This window comes from Calonectris borealis, chromosome W, assembly GCF_964195595.1.
Source record: "Calonectris borealis chromosome W, bCalBor7.hap1.2, whole genome shotgun sequence".
In the NCBI taxonomy this organism is placed as follows: Eukaryota; Metazoa; Chordata; class Aves; order Procellariiformes; family Procellariidae; genus Calonectris; species Calonectris borealis.
The window spans coordinates 996,514-1,014,422 of record NC_134351.1 but is presented as its reverse complement, the minus strand read 5'-3'; the positions used below and the strand labels follow the sequence as shown (position 1 = coordinate 1,014,422).

Below are 17,909 nucleotides of genomic sequence, written 5' to 3'. Positions count from 1 at the left end.
CCGGGGCTCCCCGCCGCGGGGAGGGCGCGTTCCTGCGGCCGCGGTGAGCCTCAGCCGCCGGCGGCAGCGCGGGTGGACCCAGCGCCGCCCCCGAGCGGCGGCCCCGGGCAGCACCGCCCCCGGCCCCTTCCCGCCGGCGCTCGGCTCCCGCCGGCCGCCTTCCGCCGCCCGCGGGGCCAGGAGTCAGCGGCGGCAGCGGGAGGAGGAGGAGGAGGCGGCGGGCGGCTCACCTGGGCCGGGCCGGCGGAGCCCCCGGGCGGGAGCGGCGCCGAGCGGGACGCCCCGCGCAGCGGCTCCATGGCGACCGCGGCGGTGGAGCCGGTCTACGGGCTGTCGGAGGACGAGGTGGGTCGGGGCGGGGGGCGGCTCGGGAGCCCCCGCGGGTGGTCTGGGCCGCGGCCACCCTGGGGCGGGCCGGGGCCGCGGGTGGTAGGGCGGTAGCGTGTGTGTGTGCCCGTGCCCGTGTGCCCCCGTGCCCGTGTGCCCCCGTGCCCGTGTGTGTGCCCGTGCCCGTGTGCCCCCGTGCCCGTGTGTGTGCCTGTGCCCGCGCCGCCCGCGCACGTGTGCGCGCCCGTGCCCGAGTGTGCCGGGCTCCGGGGAGCCCCGCCCGCCGCGGGGCGCCGGGCGCCCCTCGCCCGGCCGCCCCAGCGCCATTAGCCGGAGGAGCTGGCTGCGGGCAGCCGGTCCCGCAGGCAGCCCCCGCCGGCCGGGCGAAGGTCGAGGGTCGGTCCGAGAGGGCGCCCGGCGGGCCCGCCCCGCCCCGCTCCTGCGGCCGCACCGAGGGGCTCCACGTCCCCGCCCGGCAGCGGCCGCGGGCGGGGAGACGTGGCGGCGGGTCCGCGGGCCGAGCGGGGCGCCCAGTCCCGGTGAGCGCCGGCAGCCGCCGCCGGCCCGCCCAGCGCCCCAGCAGGTGCGTCCGCCCGGCCCGCGCCGTCCCGGAGCCCCGCGGCCGCCGCCTGCAAGCGGCCGGGGCAGCGGGCGGCTGGAGCCCCCCGGGCACCCCGTGTCCGCGGCCTGGCTGCCGGGCGGACCCGCTGTGCCGCGGGGCCGGGGAGCGGGCTCCGGAGGGGTCCCGGCGGCCGGTGTGCCGTCCCCGCCGCAGAGCGTTTCCCGGGCTGTGCCCGGTTCCCGTGGCCGATGCCCGCCGCCACCTCTCGCCCCTGCCTGCGCGGGGCGCCCCGGACCGGGGCTGGTGGCGAACAAAGGCCCGGGCTGGCGGTGGAGGTGCGGTAGGTGGGCGGCAGCCGCTGCCTCGCCGCCTGGCTCGCTGGACGGGCTCTGCCCGGCGCCGGCTGCGCGGCTCTGCCGGTATCCCCGGGAAACGGCCGGGCAGGCGGGGGAGAGGCCGCTGGGCTCAAAGAGAAGGCGCTGCGTGGCTGACCCGCTGGTCCCCCCGCCCCGGCCTGTGCCGGGGAGCTGGTGTCAAACACAGCCTGGTGCCTAATGCAGATGGAGCTTGATAAACTAGGTAGGACTCGTGATAACTAATCGCCGTGTTCTGGCTTTATCAACTGATGTCTTCTGCAGAACCATATGCAGTGCTAGCAAATTAAATATGCATAAGCAGAACAGTCCACTTTATCTTGCGTGAATGTTAAAAATTGTGGTTAATGCCCTTTTTGTTTCATTGCTGTGCTGAGGTACTCCTTTTTCTTAGTAGGCAGTGTAATAAAGCATCAGGAAAGGGACGAGCTATGTTACTGTTCCATGATTTTGGTATATCAGCTGTTAGTATCAGGCATATTGCTTGCCTGGGCTGTATTTTTACAGGAGTGAATAATAATAACAATATTACGTCCGGTGTTACGGGACTAAACGTGAAGGGCTATCTGTCAGTGTTTTTGTGGTATAGAAGAAACTAGCATAAAAAATCTTCTGATTGTAGAAGCTGCCAGCTCATTTTATTACCTATTATGTTTGAATGGCACCAAATCTAGATGACTGTACCATTTAATTCTAATTGGAAAGGAGGTTCTTTGGCTGGAGTGGGTGTTTTTATAAAGGGGGGTGGTTAGTTCTGCTTTTGTTGGTTTATAAAGCTATGGAGCGCAGTCTGATTTAAAATGCTCTGTATGTGTGTGAAGGTAGGGGGGAAGAGAGTGCACTGCAAGAGCCTTGGGCGCTTAAGATAGCAGGCACAAAATCGGAGGAGAATCTTTTCCTCCCTGGGTTGTTTTCCTAAGCCTTTATGTGAGGACAAGCCTAGCTGACAGCCGCCGAGACTGCAGGAGTCCCCCGAGCAGCTTGCTCCGGCCAGCTCCCGCGTGCAGGAGCGCTTCGGTGTCGCCAACCCTTCAGGTAACCCGGGCCCGCTGCCGAGCGATCTGCGGTGATCCTGCCTGCTCCCAGAGTGCTGGAGGGCCTGTGTGGGCTGAAGGAACGGCTAGGCCGGCGGGGCTCGCTGTCCCAACGCGGGCACCCCAAAACACTTGATTGGTGGCGGTTACGTGCTTTCACAGATTTGACTATATTAGGAAGTGTGATCTGTGAGGGAAAGGGAAACCTGTCAGCCATCCTGCTGAGTCCCGAATAGGTGGCTGGGAACATAACACTGGAGTCTGGCTGCTGCTTTTTTTGTTGTGTACTCGCCCGTATCTTTTGTCCCTGCCTCCTTCCTCGACATACGCTGGTACTTGCACAGAATGTTAAAGAGAAACGAATACATGGAGAAATCCGCTGGGCGGAGAAGCGCAGCCGTTGGCTGTGCCACTGAGCACCGCGCGCTCCACCTTGGCTCTGAGGTGGAAGGGATCTCAGGAGAGCAGGGGCAGTTGCTGTAAGGGTGCTCGCACCCCCGGCTGATACTAGGGACCTGGCCTGCCAGCGGGCGGGCATGGCAGTCCAGGTAAGAAGAGGCCTCTGTCGCTCACCTCCTGAGGTAAAACCAAGCTCTTTGAAAAAGAACTGCTTGGAAAAGCAAGCCCTTGGTCTCTCTGCGGTGACCCACGGTGGTCCCATGTCATGGATGCGGTGATGACTGCAGCCACCCTGCCTGTGAGGAACAGTGGACCGGGTCTTTGTTTTCTGTATTGCTGTAAATCTGGACACTTTACGGAACAGAGCAGTGATCATCTAAAAATACGCAAATGGAAATAGGGTGGAAGAAAGAGGAAAAAGGGATAGGGTGAGGCAGGGCATGGCGGAGAACACAGGCGGTATCACGCAGCACGATGGGCTGTAGTTCCAGTACGCCAGCAGCCTAAACCCTTGTGGAGTCTGTGGTAAACGTATGGACGAAGCAAAGCGCTGAAGGAGGAGAATCTCCCTGGGGAAGGCGGCTATAAGTAAGCTTCATTAAAGGTAAATCTAAAGAGTGGTTGAGAAAGGCAGGTATGTTTACAGATTCATTGCATGCTGGCTTTTGTGGGTAATGACTTCCCATTAGCATTGGCTTGGACTTGACTTGTCTCTGTTTTGAAAAGCAAAATCTCTTTGCTAGTCTTGAGAGGCCAAATCACGTATGAGGATGTATTTAGGCTATTAATTTTAATTTGTTCCTACCTCAGTTTGAAATACAGTTTGCAGTTCTGTTGTATACTGTTTTATGTATGGTTTTAAGTAGGCCTTATGTAGAACTACCTGTCCTAGCACATTTGCTGATTGGAAAAAGTAGTTATTTAAATGTAGGCTAGACTTGTTTAATGGCTTCCGATAAAAATGGAATATCTCTTACAAATAATTGAGCATAGGCTTAACTTCTACTTGCGCAGTAGATGTACACGTCCGTAGGCCTACTTCACGTCTTGAATTAAGCATATGCTTGAGTGTTTGCAGAGTTTGTGCCTACATTAATCTCTGTAAATAGCTAGAATTCTCAGTGGATACCTTCAATATGGACATCTGTTCCTATTTTGTTCAAATACTCTGATAGGCGTTAAGACGCTCGGTAGTTTAGGGCCTTACTGAGTCACAGATGACAAGCCAACCATTGCATTTAGCCACTGTCAGACTACGTTTTTCTTCAAATGTTGTTTTCGTAAATCTGCCTCTCTGTAAATATGAGCTCTAAAAAATTTTAGATTAATCTGTTAGTTAGAATGAGCTGTAAATCAAATTCACTTCGTACAAATTTTTCACTGTGAGGGTGACTTCAGCACTGGCACAGGCTGCCCGGAGAGGTGGTGGAGTCTCCCTCCTTGGAGCTATTCAGAAGCCATCTGGACGTGGTCCTGGGCAACCAGCTCTAGCTCGAGCAGGGGGGGTGGGCCAGATGACCTCTGGGGGTCCCTGCCAACCTCCACCGGTCTGTGAAATAATATTTACATAGGCTACTGGAAGCTTAGGTGCTCTCATGCAATCTTTAAATACAAGTGTGTTTAAAAACTTACACCCTTTGGTAGCTGAAAATGCTTGTGTTCCTACGTAGAGCACTCCTCCTTCTAACCGAAGCTGTGTATCCATTGCGTGCGCTTGGTTTGCGAGACGGCCGCTGTTTGTTAAATGCTCCTGGTGTTAGCAGGGACGGGTCTTCAGTGCTGGCCTCGGGAGTGGGAGAAAGGGAGCAAAACTGGAAGTAGCAGCCCAAGTGACGTGAGCGATTTCCCCCAGCTTCCAGTGCTCGTTTGTTTAGGGAGTTCCTGAGCCACTGAATACCTCAGGACCGCTGATTTTTAGGAATTACTGGAGTAATCTCATAAACTTAATTTACTTTTTAGTCATCTTTATTCCCGCCCCCCCGAAAGAAGAAAGGAAACATGTCCCTTAGAGAAGTACACCTCTCATTCATTTCAGTTTGGGTTTCTCGAGAGTCATGGAGTTGAACGTGGCCCAGACAAAACAGATGTTTCCACAAGTATTCCCTTCCCCTTTCTCAGTGTGCTTGGGTGGAAGAAAAACTTGCAGCTTCTAGTATCTCATTTGGTTGAATAAATATCGTGTCTTCAGAAAGAAGAAGAAGAAAGAATATCTTTTTCTATTTTAAAACATAGGCAAAAAAGAGGTTTGTGTGTGAAACTGCTCTCTCCAATTCCAGCATTCTTCTCTTTTCAAGTTCTGTTCAACTTCCATGACTTGTGATTGAATAAACTGAAATTACAAGCTTCCTACTGAGATGACATTTTGTCATGCATTAGAAATTGTCAAAAAGAAGCTTATGTTCATGAAAATATCTTGATGCGCGAGATATAATTGCATATGCCTTAAAATAAATAGTTCTGGATATAGTCACTGCAGCTTAACCTTTTTTTTCTCATCTTAATTCTTGTGTTCTGTACTGGGCAAAGCATTGTGTGTGAGAAATGAATCCTGAAGGATTTCAAGACCTCGGGAGCCTCTTTGGCACTCTGCTTTTAATGAGACACGCTTTTGGTAAATACAAGCAAAACCAGTTTTGAGGTATGGTGGAAATATGGTACCTGTGGATGGGATGAATTCCTGTAAAGCATAGGCTTATCTATACTTCACTTAACATCAGGATAAAGAAGAAAAATAAGATTTGCCACAGTGATGTTACGGTGAGGTACAGCTTGGGCCATGAGGTGACAAGGAATATGGCTGCAATACAATGGATAAACTGTCTCTTTTTGTGCAAACTGTTTCAAAATGAGGCATGTGGGAAGTTGGCTTTTGTGTCTTGTGTTTACATGTTCCTGATGGATTTGTTGCTCTGGAATGATCTCCCTTGAGGGTGTCTTTTTCCCTGTACTTGAATGTCGTGTTAATGAAGTTTGTCTGTGTATGTTTTGGTGCCGTCCGTGAGATGGGGCTGCGAAGGCTTCAAAAGGAGTACGTTATCGCACTGCCTACAGACCAACTTGATTTATTACTGAGGAAAAAGGCTTCAATTTTCCCTCCCCCGCTTGACTCAGTGACAAAGCAGTGACATAGTGGAGTTCAGTGTTGGATTTCTCTCCTTTGCATTTTAAGCAAACCATAAATTTTTGGAACAGGCCTGATGGTGAGTTCTTGGGGGAAGTGTCCATAGTCTAGATGGTTGTAATTAGATTTCAGGTAATGCTTCCTGATACGTTGCCTCGATGGTAAAACTGTCTCTTGCTGCTCACCCTGCTTCTGCGCTGCAGTTGTACGGCCAGAGGTTTTCGGAGCCCGGGCTGTCCCCAAGGGCCCCTGCCAGGACTGGAGCTGCGTCCCCTCTTCGCACTGGTTCCCAGCTCGGCCCCTGGAGCAGCTCGGGAGGACTGGAGGGAGGACTGGGCGTTGTGGCACTGGAAGAGCGTTGGATGGATGACCACCTTTCAAAGGGCACGGGGCATCGCTGCGGTTGACGTGCCAGAGAAGCAGCTCGTAGGCAATCGTGGTGCCTCGTCGAGCGCTGCCGAATCTCAGCTGTAAGGTGGGAAACGGGCAGAGCAGCTCGAGGGGGCCAGCCAGCTCCAGCTCAGCCCACTGCTTACGTGAAGCAGGAAGCTTTTATGTAGAAAAAAACCTTGAGTTCCTGAGAAGATAACACCTTTCGTGAACAGCGCTGTGAATGCAGGCTCTTTAAAAAGAGAGGTCTGTTGTTTCTGCTCTGAATACTCTGGTTATGTAAAAGCATAACTCTCATCAGCATGTGAGCAGGGGCCTCCCTTGGTCACAGCAGTGACACAGTGTCTTAATAATAACCAATTCAGAGTAGTAACTTTTTTATTGACTTTTTAAATGGAAAAAAAACCCTGAATTGGCTTTATAGATTCTAAGTGCATTGGCTTCCCAGGGATAGCACGTAAAACTTTAAATGATGATTAAAAAGTCCAGATAAGGGAGCATTTCATAAATGAAAGGGCTTGCATATCTACTTCTTGTGGCATAATAACAAAATTAATAGGCTGTGGTTCTCAATAGGTCAATAGATTTGTATAGAAGCTTGCATTTTAAGCCTGCTTTTAATGAGTTATCCGCATATTTCGGTCACTATTACTGACACTAAGTAAATTCTAATTTTAATGTAAAATTAATGTAAAGACATTTAAGGTGGTTTGTATTAAAATGTGGGTCTGAGGGAGTGAAGAAATTCAGTTTTATATATACACCCATTCAGAGATAGCTCTGTCTCTCCTCCGCCCCTGCTCTCTTGTGAAGTGAGCAGGTTATTTTACAGACTTGCGAGTGCTGGTGAGGGATGGTGCTGCAGGTACTTCGGCCATGGCTTTCATTACTGCCCAAACGCTGTTGCTGGGGAAGGGTCGATAAGCATCTCCTTGGGTTCAGTATTTTCAAGATCCATGGTATGAGCTGGCCGTTGGAGGGCACTGTGTAATGGTAAATGTAAACTCAAGGTTATCATCTGTTTCTGCACAGATACCATTTTCCTGTGAAGTAAACATGGACTGAGCGCCCCACGCCTGCTGAGCAAAACCTTTCTGCTGCCACAGCAGTCTTCTCAATCTCAGGGGCACAGCTTTCTCTGGGGGTTATGTTTAATGAACCTCTAATAGGGTTTTTTGTGTTTTGTTTTGAAAATATAACTAGGCATGATATGAGTGCCAAATGAGCTTACCTTTCAGAAGGGAATAAGATTAGTATCTTGGGATGTTATGGGAAGAAAGAGTGCACCACTGCAGCTTCTAGGTTGGAGTTTGTCTTCAGACAAAGATGAGGTTCAACGAGTTATAGTATTTATCCTTTCTAAACCAAATACAGCTCATTATGCAAGATGGACTATCTCCACAGGTGCTGTAAGATCCAGAGGCCACATCAGAGATTGTGGGACTCGGTGCTATTATCTTTATTCATGTCATACTTGTGGGTAATGCTGCATGAAGCCGAAACAAGGCATCTGCCGCGGGGGCTATGTGAAGCAGCTGTGTGCTTGTGTCGCAAGATCTGATGTAGATGCAGCCTGTTTGGCAGCTAACCGATTTCAGCTGAATCAGGCTAAATGGACAACCTCTTAGTCCAAGAGGATTATATGGGGCCAAGACCTCTTGCTTAATTAAACTCTGTGGCATATAAACTGGGACTTTTCTGAGCAAGCTGGAAACCTCTGGGCCTTTTAATAGCAGCGAGGGATGGATTATCTAACAGCTTCAATCAATAAAAGGTTGTAGATGCAGTATCGATAGAAATAGCTTGATTTAGTTAGTTTTGTAAATTTTGGTGTTGGTGAACAGAGAAAATCTCAGTAACTTTCAGAAATTTCATCTTTGCTTTCTCTGCTACTTCCTCTTAAATGTTTGTTTTAATTGTGTTGAATAAGAAAGTTTTACTGTAGCAGTAAAAGAAATGCTACTAGGCAGCTCTGTCCCCTTTTAGAAAGAAATGAAGTGTAATCTTGTAAACACACTGTTATTTTCGGTAAGCTGGGTAAGAATGCGGTGGCAGGTTGGGTGACTTCTCCGACTTGCGCACCGGGAGAAAGGAATGTGGTTTTACTGCTGGCGTGCTCAGCTCAGGACTTGAGCTGCTGCCATTTCATTATTAAAACCTGCCAGGGGTTTTACCTTCAGCCGGGACGAGAACCGTAGCTTTCAGAAGTACTTAACCCGCTGTCGTGCCGACTTTTTCCAGCATGAGGTTCTTAAACTGCTGAGTTCCTAATGCTGGAGCGCTCCCTTCCCTGCTCCCTCCGTCTTTTCCTCTCCCCTCCCACAAAGAAGGAAGAAAAACAAAACCTTAGGAAAGGGATTGTTTTCTGCAAAGAAGCAGCAATTAACTAGTAATTAATTTTAAAATAAGAGATGTGGTTAAATTGCACAGGCCTGGAAGCTAACTGCAGTTAAAATAGTTTATAAAAACCAAACACCACCAAAACAACCCAAAGCCCTGATGAAACAAATCCAAAAACTTGATTCTGGGAATGTATTATGAAATGTCTGTCTTCCAGATGATGTCTTGACTGGGCAACAAACTTAATGTATATATTTGTAATTGTTCATTTTTTCCTCCCTCCATTCTTTTAACCTTAATTCCTGTGCACTGACAGGATGTGGATATTTGTCAGAATCCTGACTTCTAGGAATTAAGAACCTTGCCTGTAATCAAAAGAAATATCTACAATTCTGAGAACACTGGCAGGATATGAGGAATAACTCCATGAATGAGTTTGCAATTAAGCTATAGTACTTTATTTTATTTTTGTGCCTAACTGCATGGATTAGTGTTGTTTTATTGGTGTGTTGCCAACTCAAGACAGGTTTTCTTTTTTTAAGGTAGTTTATCTGCTGGAGAAGAGCAGAAGTGTTTGGAATGGTGCACAATCATGCCTAGTTTTGAATAATCCTGGCTTGAGGATGGAAGTATGTTCATATAATCTGTGCTTTTCTGTGTTAGTTTTTAATTGAAAGCAGTTCAAAGTCTTACTCTTTTTAAGCATCTTTATGTAGGTGATCACACTGCGTTCATGGCAGCATTTTGGAGAGATGGGAGCGATGAGTTACTCTCAGTAGAAGGCGTCTTGGGATGACTTCCTCATCGACTCTCTGTCCGGTAACTGGTGTGGTGGGGAAAAACTCCGCTTCTGGCCTCTTCCCGGTGAGACGTGGGGTCTTGAGCACGCTGCTCCGTAAGCCGTGGCTGGTGTCCGTGTGCACGTGAGGCGGCCATCGCAGCTCAAACGGTGCTTTGCGCTTCTGTTCCCCTGCGCCCACGGGGCCGGTTGTGGTTGTATTTAAGCTCTTTGGAGGATGAAGAAGCATTTTATCTTCCAAGAGTGAAGTGATCTGGAAGATAAACTAACAGCAAGGAAGAAGTTTTCTGGGATACGGGAGGAGAGCCAAAGGAATTTGGTTTTGTGCTTTCCTCCTCGATGTATTTATCCAGTTTCTCTGATGAGCGAGAGAATATCAGGTCTCCTTCATGCCGTGGAGTAACTTACGTAAACTGTCATCAACTTCTGAAATAAGTCAACAAAAGTATTTAACTTTTTAATCATTGAGAAATTACAATAGAGACATTGCTTCACATTCTCAGTATTTTATTTTTTTCTGCTGAACACCAGCCAGGCTTCTTTTCTTCCTAGCTTTTGGTGGTGCCTATATGAAATCTTACTTCATTTCTTTTGCTAAATGAAAGCAGAAACTTTTCACTCAAACTTTTTTGTCTGTTTGTTTGAACAAACTTAATAAATGACCATTTATTTTTTGGGGAAAAAAAAAATTCTTGACTGATTTTATAAGTTTTCGCCACCCCTCCTTATGGCCAGCTAGTGATAATGTGTTCTGGCCAGTGTGTAATGGAAACCATAGCCTTGCAGTCATCAGATCCCCATTCTGCTGTGTCCAAAAAGAAATAATAGTAATAAAAAAAAAAAACCAAAACCTGAATGAAAATGAAAGACTGACTTTCTATTATAAACCAATTGCCTCACTCTCTTGGTTTTGAATTCAGAGGTACAGATTCGGTCTCTGAAAGGTCCTTGAGCCGTAAGTCCCTGGAAGCTAGGTGGTAATACCATTTTGATGTTGCCAGGTTTTTGCCCATATCTTATTCTTTTCGGTGTTTGCTTTTAGTCAGGATAGGAAGCCATTTGCTGGCCCAGTTGTACCTTTGGCTGATATGCCCTGATATGTCTAGACCTACAAGTTAAAGGATGTCTTTTTGTGTCCTTCTGGTTTTTCATATTGATATGCGTACTTCCTTAAGTAATACAGATCTCTAGAACTTAAATTGGAAAGGGCCAGTAGATCGTCTGGCTCTGTAATAGCCAGCTTCTGCCCCTACGGCCACAGAAGTTGTGGACTGTTCTAGCTCCCAGATGTGAGCAGCATTGCGGTGGGACGTGCAGGGTGAACTAGGTCCGCTCTGGAGCGAGGTGAGCGGAGGGGTTGCCCAAGTTATTAAAATTAACTGAAATCTGGGTTTATGGGTTCAGTGTAATGCGCTGGGCTGCATGCTGTGGCTCCCTCCTTACCCTGCTTTCCTGCTGCTGGGGAGCCGGGCCAGGCTCGGCTGGGGGTGGTGTGGACCTCCAGCTGGTGCTCATCTCGCTGCCACCTGCGAGTCCTTAGGTGTGACCGGTGGCTGGGCATTAGGGCAGTGCATGTGCACCACCTGTGCTTGGAGGCAGTCCAGGCTCCTGGTGTTAGGCGATGGCTTCTTGAGCAGCTGATAGGAATCTAGTGGATTTGCACTGCTGAAAGGGCGGTCCTGCTTTCTCTCATGCATCTTGGGACCTTCCGTGAACCAGTAAAAATTGCTAATTTGCAGACAGCTGCCCGTCTCTTTGCTGGGCTGTCGAATTGCAGTAGCTGCCAGAGAGGTGATGAGAGTCAGAGGTATGTGGCAGGAGCTGCTGGGGTGGTGGTGGAGGGTGTGTGCGAAGAAGGGAGGGCAGGACTGTTTGGTGGCCATGAGCTATCAAGCTGGCTGTTTGGATCTCATGAATCCAAAGCTTTGGCTAGAATCCTCACCCTGATGAAATCTGTGGTCAGTTTGTCTAAAGACAGCTCATCTGTAGGCTTCTGGAAATGTTAAATGGACGAACTCCCTAGCAAACTAGTGGAGAAAATAAAGGTTTCTTGAGTTTGCTTGGGATGACGTTTGTGGTGATGGGACTGGTGAGAGATGGGATTCCACACAAGGTGTGTGGACAAAAGCTTTCTGCTTGTGGTGATTTAGCCTTATTTTGAAAGAGCAAGCAGCAATGTACTTGCTTAACCTCTGTTCGTAGTAAGATGATGTTACATGTATTATAAAATATTGGCTTAGCCATTGGTTATAACTGTTGAGCCAAAGAACTTGAAAATACTCTGTTTTGGACAAGTCTTGCTTTAGTGAACTAAACGATAGCTGCAGACTGTATGGAATACATAAATGGCATATATGCAATTTCATTTTATAGCTGTGGTAATGTTGTAATTGTTTAAAGTCTCAGTATTACTGGGCTCTCTTCCCTGGCTTTGTTTGTATGTGCTTTTTTTTTGCCCCTCTCTTATTTAAAATGCAGTCTTAGTGCTAAAGTTAACACAGAAATAGATCAGTAGATAGACACTTGAGGAGATGGTGATCTTCCCTGCACTTGCCGAGAAAGCTGATTCAGGAGGACAGGGAGTGGCAAGTTGAGAAGCTGAGCACCTGAGAAGGTGTGTGCCATGGTGAGGGAGCTGCTTCACTGCTTATGTTACATATCCTCAGGCACGACTCTTTATTGGTGCCTGTAGTGGCATTTGGTAAACTTTGAAATGCTCAAAGTACTGGGTATTTTGAACTTTTCGGGTGGTTTTCCAATTACTTATGATTTTTTTTGCTGGAATGCCAAAAATTAAGTCTTGTGTTTGTATTTTTAAGAAGTACATCAGTACTATACATTGCATTGTACTGAGTAAGGAATTTTACTATTTTTAATGGCTACAAATACATTTAAACAAGGCACAAACAGTCTAGGCATTGTGGAAGTACAGTTACTTATCTAAACTTGCGGAAACTTCTTGAATTTCATCAAGTTACTGACTGAGTAGTAGCGTTTCCTTTATGGTTAGGAGACGTTCACCAACTATGACAAAAATGGTTGTTCTTAAGATGTGATTTATTTTTTGTACATCAAAGGAGCTAGATTAACATCTCGTTGCAGCTTAAGTGGGGAGGTTGGATGGCTTGGCTTTCCCCTTACCCTTCCTTAGCTCTAGCTGTGATCCCTCCCTGCCGTTTGTGCTGGCACTCTTCTGTTATCAAGGTAAATTGATACAGTTCAGCTGAAAGGATTAAAAATAAATCACAATTTACAACAGGTTAGCTTTCTGCTGTTCCAGTGAGTTAAATTTGCCAGCTATGCAGTCGTACAGTCCTGCGGCTGTCTCAGATAAGCGGTGGAGGTGTGGTTGGATGGGCAGGAGAAAGACCTTCATTTTCATCCTTGCTATTTGATTTGTTTCAGTTCCATCTGGTCAAGTCTTGTCACTTAATATTTTATTCCTCATTTCTAGTGTCTATAGGAAAAAGTTAACTCCTGGAGGTCAGGTAGGAAATAACAAACACAATGCTAAAAATTCATGTGCAAGTTCAGCCAGGATTTTGGGTGAATAATGCCAGCTCCCGCAGCCTTGGCCTGAGGAGGCACTTCGCATTTCTGTTTCTTGTGCAAAGGAGCTTTGCGGTTTTGTTTTGCCTTGCAGGGTAGGCTGGTCTCAACAATACTGTGACACACCTGTGTCGTGACAGTGTCCTTCACGGTGACTCACTGGTACTCACTGTTTGAGCAGAGGCTTATTAGATAGCACAGTAGGTAGGATGAGTCTTGTTCCCTGTCTTCTCCATTGGTGGTACCTCCCTGCCTCTGCATCTCATGGTCTTACCCAGCAGGAGGGCTTTCTTCTGGCCAAGGAGATGACAGTACAGTAGATCTTGTGCTGGTTCTCACCCACAGTTCTGGTACTAATCCTCTTCTAACAGTCATGGTTGATAAGAGGCTTGTAGGAGACAAGTCCAAGAGCATTCTCATTAAAAACTAGATATTCCTAGGCTATTAGCAGCCTGAGAGTACCACAGGGATTTCTTCTTCCTCACAAGCTTCGTTCTGGTTGTCACCATAACCGGCTGTTTAACTAGCAGTAGTCCTTGCTGTGCTGTGTCATTGTCGCTTCACTGAAGTCTTGATGAGCAAGAGTTACAACATACACTTTGTGCAGCAATTTTTTTTTCAACTCATCAAAGAAACTTCATGCGGTGCTACCTTTAGTAAGCCCAGAATGTTTTACCTGCCGTGTATCTCTTTGTGCATCTGTTCGTCGGTTGGTAGTACCGTGCAGCACTGGGGCAGAGAGGCTGAGGAGTCGCTTTTGAAGACCCAGCTGGACCTGAGCCAGCTGCTCCGAAGTCGGTCTTGACCCTGTGGGAGCAGGAGCTTTGGCTAGCGATGTCCCTTGTAATCCAAATTATTCGATGACGCTGAAGTCTCCAGGGCTGCTGAAGTACTGTAACAGATGTATAGTTTCTCAGAGCATGGTTTTCCACTTTTTGGAGTTTATTGTATTCTAGATTCGTGTTGTGTGCCTCGATTTACCCAACTGGTTAGGAGGTGGCTTTGGGATGACTAACCAATTGATTATTTTTTTGAGTGCTTTTCTGACAGTAATAGCTGTCAAAGCCAAGTTTAAAAAGGCATCTCCTTTGCCCAGTGACCGTTTGCTGAAGGAATCAGTGGAGGCTTTTGTTTGATTTGTTGGGCTTCCTCATCTGGCTGGCTGTGTTACCTGCCCAAGCGAGCCGGTGAGCACCAGTGGCGTGTCAGGAGCCCAGTAGTGCTGCCTGGATGCTCGCTGGTGCCACAGCAGCTTGAGAGCTGGGCAGAAACAGAAATGGGCATGACCTGGCCACCGGTAAGGCTGGGCTAAAGGTTTGAAAACTAGACATAAACGCCAGTAGTATTTCAAAACAGCCTTTAATAGAAATAATGGGCAGTTAACTTGAATGGATCTTTCTCTTTTAAGGTAACACTACATATATTTTTTTCCTTTTTTTTTTTTTTTTTTTTTTTTACAAAGTGGATTCTCCTGACGGTGCTGTCCTGTTGCTTCTTTTATTTAGAAGGTGCCTTCTCATTCTGTGATCTAATTAGAATCATAAAGAAGCTCTTGCGTTTTTCTCCCCTGATTCGAGGATGTGATTTCATGTGTACCTAATTCAGTTTAAGGCCCAGCTGCTCCCAGAAGGGTGGTGGCTGTGCTTTTCCTGAACCCCGGGAAGGTGCAGCGAGGACCGTCCAGCAGACCTCCCTGTCCTGCAGACGCTGGGCTTGCCAGATCCAGCCGGGGCTGGGGGACAAGGTTAGAGCTGTGTTGTCCAGGGACATCCTGCAGTTGTACCAGAGGTCGTGCGAAGTGGAGCTGCACAGTCAGGTTTTGTTTTTGTCTTAGTAGTTTCTGTTGTAGTTTAAAAGTAAAATATTGCAAAACAGACTACTGCTAAGTGGTTACAAGCTGGGTATGGATTACCTACGAGGTCATTTTGTCACCATATGCCTGCGCGCTCTTAATGCAAGATCCTGGGAGAGCCCCTTTTGGAAGCTGTCAAAGCCACGGGTCCTTCATAACTGTTAACGAGCAGCCTCAAAGTCCTCAGAGTTAAGACGGTAAAGTTTGTAGCTAACGTGTTTGCCAGACTTGTGGAGATCTTCTGATATCATGTGCATACCTGTGCCACTTTTTTCCTTAGAATATTGTCCAAAATTTGGGTTGGAACTGGTACATATTTTAAAGTATTTCACTCATGAGTTCAGTCACTGTGTTTTGATTGATATTGTTATTAAAGAAATGCCTCTGACACTTGCTTGAATTGATTTAGCAAAGACTTGTGGTGTTCTCTCATCCTGCTGACACTGTGGAAAATTTATCTTCGATCCATTGTGCTACTGTCACGGAGTCTGATTTTCTTTTAAGTCCGGTCAGTTCAGTTCTGAACTACTAGTAACTGCATTTGTTTTTCTTCATTTCACTCCAGTGAGAGATGATTAGACCTTATTAGCGCAGGTAACCGTAACCCGTGCGAGTGTGTTCTGCGCCGCACAGCTACCAGCGAGCTGGCTTGGCTGCCATGCGTTGCGTGCCCTCACTTGTCTGTGCCCTACAAGGGATGGAGTTTTTGTCTCGAATTCCTAAAACTTGCACAAGAAGCAAAGCCATTAACCTGTGCAGCAAACCCCGTGTGAGAGGGTGTTCGAAGGTGAGTGGTGAAATGACTGTTGCAGCCTGTAGCTGGTGAGGGACGTCCTTAAGCACTGTGACCACCTCTGGGTTTTTGGCACCATAGGCTCCATACTTCAGACGCCAGGACTGCAGCGTTTGGAAATGAAATTAGGGTCCTCAAACGGGTGTAACTCTGCAAGCTGGAATACACATGCCGATAGTGTTCGATAACGCGGGAATGCACTACAGAAGCACTGTGTGTCACTGCTAGCGTTGCTGTGGAAACCTGAATTTTAGCACCAGCTGGTTTCGGTGTGTTTAACGCTCGGCATCCTGATGTTTATCGGAGAGGTGAGGCAGCGTTGCAGCTGATGTCCACCCGCCTGGAATCGCGTGCCGGGGCTGGTGGACGTCGGGGCTGTCACGCCGCTGCCGCCCAGCGCCACGCCGGCGCTGCTGGATGTCTGACCCGAGGTAGCTCCCATCAGGAGGTCAGACGGTCTTCAGGTGTGTCCTGGGCTGGCTTTACTTTCCAGGGTGCCGTCTGCTAGCTTATCTCCTGGGGTTGGGGAGCTGGGGGCGGGCTGGAACCACTGCGGGGCCGTGCTGTCCCCCGAGGGCTGGGACCCTCGCCCTGTCCCTGGCCAGGCCGGGGCTGCAGCGGAGGGCAGAGCTCACGGGAGCCCCTTGCCTCGCCCAAGCGCCCTTCTGCGGCAACAGCCGTGGCTGCCTTGGGTAAGGACAGGTCGTGTGGGGAGGAGCCTGTTATCAGGAACACGTGTTGCGTGGTTTTTGTTATGATCCTTGTAACTGTGATATCTCTGAAAATCCAGGACCTCTGTGTGGAAAAAGCCGTCCACAGCTCTTATCTGGACTTCCTGAATTTTTCTTGCTCTGGCATTCACGTAAGTCACGAGTTTGCCTAGCAACAGCTTTTTTCTTTTTGAGGCACTTTCTGTTTTTCTTCCTGCCGGATATCATGATCGCGTTTCTGCTACTTGTGAAACCAGACGGTTGCGCTCTTCTGCTCCGCGTCACTGCTGTCGGTGTTAAATACCGAGTTATGAACAAAGGCTTGAAGAGTAAGTGTATCTGGTCTTTGCTGTTAAGGGCTGGTGCATGAGGATGGGTGCAGTTCTTGAGCTTTGGATTTCCTGTCTCATCTCTGGTTGCAATCTGTGCTCTTTGTCTTCTTAGATAAAGGTATTCATCGCACTCTTCAGAAGAGGTTTGAGCTCTTCTCCACGGTTAAACTGGCCGTTAACGTTGTGTAAGTCCCTAGTCTTATGTAGCTTAGACTGAAACATAGTTGCAGGTTCACTGACACTAAAGAGATTTTTCTTTTTGAACAAGAATCTTCCAGTCAAATGGAAAGATGTGGTTATTGGTAAGTGGAAGCAGAGAATGATCTGCACTGTGTGATCACCTTAAAAAAGCTTTTTCACAGAGAGATGCCCCCCCCCCGCAATATTCCAAAAATGCTTTAAATTCCTGAAAGGCGCATTAAAGGCAAAAGGTGTATGAGAGCACAGGACAGGTGGTATATTGATTTACTATTATCTTTTACAATTTTCTGACCCCAGTTGTAGGTTTTAGGGAAGGCTGGATGAGGAAAGAATGGCATGGCCATATCACTATTTGAGAGCTAAAAATGTTGTGAGGAGATAGCACTTTACTGCTGATGGATGCAGAAATATTTAGATATTCCTATCAGAAAATAGTAGCAAATTAAGTAGCAGGCTTTGCATGCCAGTGAAACAGCCTGCTGGGTTGGCCAGCACCCTTAGAGAATATTAAATAAAAATTACTCTTTTGCATTCAAGCAGTGACTTGGGAGAGACTACTTGTGAGATTCTTCCATTTATTTCAGTGGACTTACAATTTAGTGGTAGTTCTTCTGGCCGTGCTGCTGCTGGGATGGAGAATGGTCCAGTTGGAAAATTACTGAGCTAAAAAGCTGCCGTGCTTCTTCCTCTGAGATGATCAAAATGAAACAAGACAAAGTTGTTGCAAAAGGTTGAAGGCTTAGTGATTAATGTTAATTTCTCACTCTCGTTACTGCCTTGCATCTTTGGCAACCTACCTATTGTGCTGTGACTTTTTTCTGTTTTAGTCATCTTCCCATCCCTTGGCGGTTACTTGTTACAGGGGAGGAACTTGTACTTTTCCTCTAGCGCTGTTTTCTCCAGCCTGCTCATGCTGTCATTCCCGACAGCATCACTCTGAGTTCAGCAGTTTGACTAGGTATCGAAGTTTTGTGGTGGTTTTTTTTTTTTTTAACTCCTTGCTATGAAAATGCTTGGGAATAGAGAATAAATACCTCTGAATGATACCTGCTTCACAGAACTGTTGTTTGGCAGTCTGTTTCTCTAGGCCAGTGATTTTCAGATTTCCCCTGGTAGCAAAGCCTCC

The 17,909-nt window shown here is 47.9% G+C and overlaps 1 protein-coding gene across 1 annotated transcript in view; it reads left to right on the top strand.

The window, feature by feature from the left end:
- The first annotated feature begins 261 nt into the window (after positions 1-261).
- Positions 262-17,909, top strand: part of LOC142075064 (E3 ubiquitin-protein ligase NEDD4-like) — a 200,159-nt gene continuing 182,511 nt past the window's right edge. Inside the window, exon 1 of the mRNA XM_075136066.1 lies at positions 262-345. Within this exon, the coding sequence (XP_074992167.1) occupies positions 298-345 (48 nt within the window). The 5' untranslated portion in view covers positions 262-297. The remainder of the gene's footprint in view (positions 346-17,909) is intronic.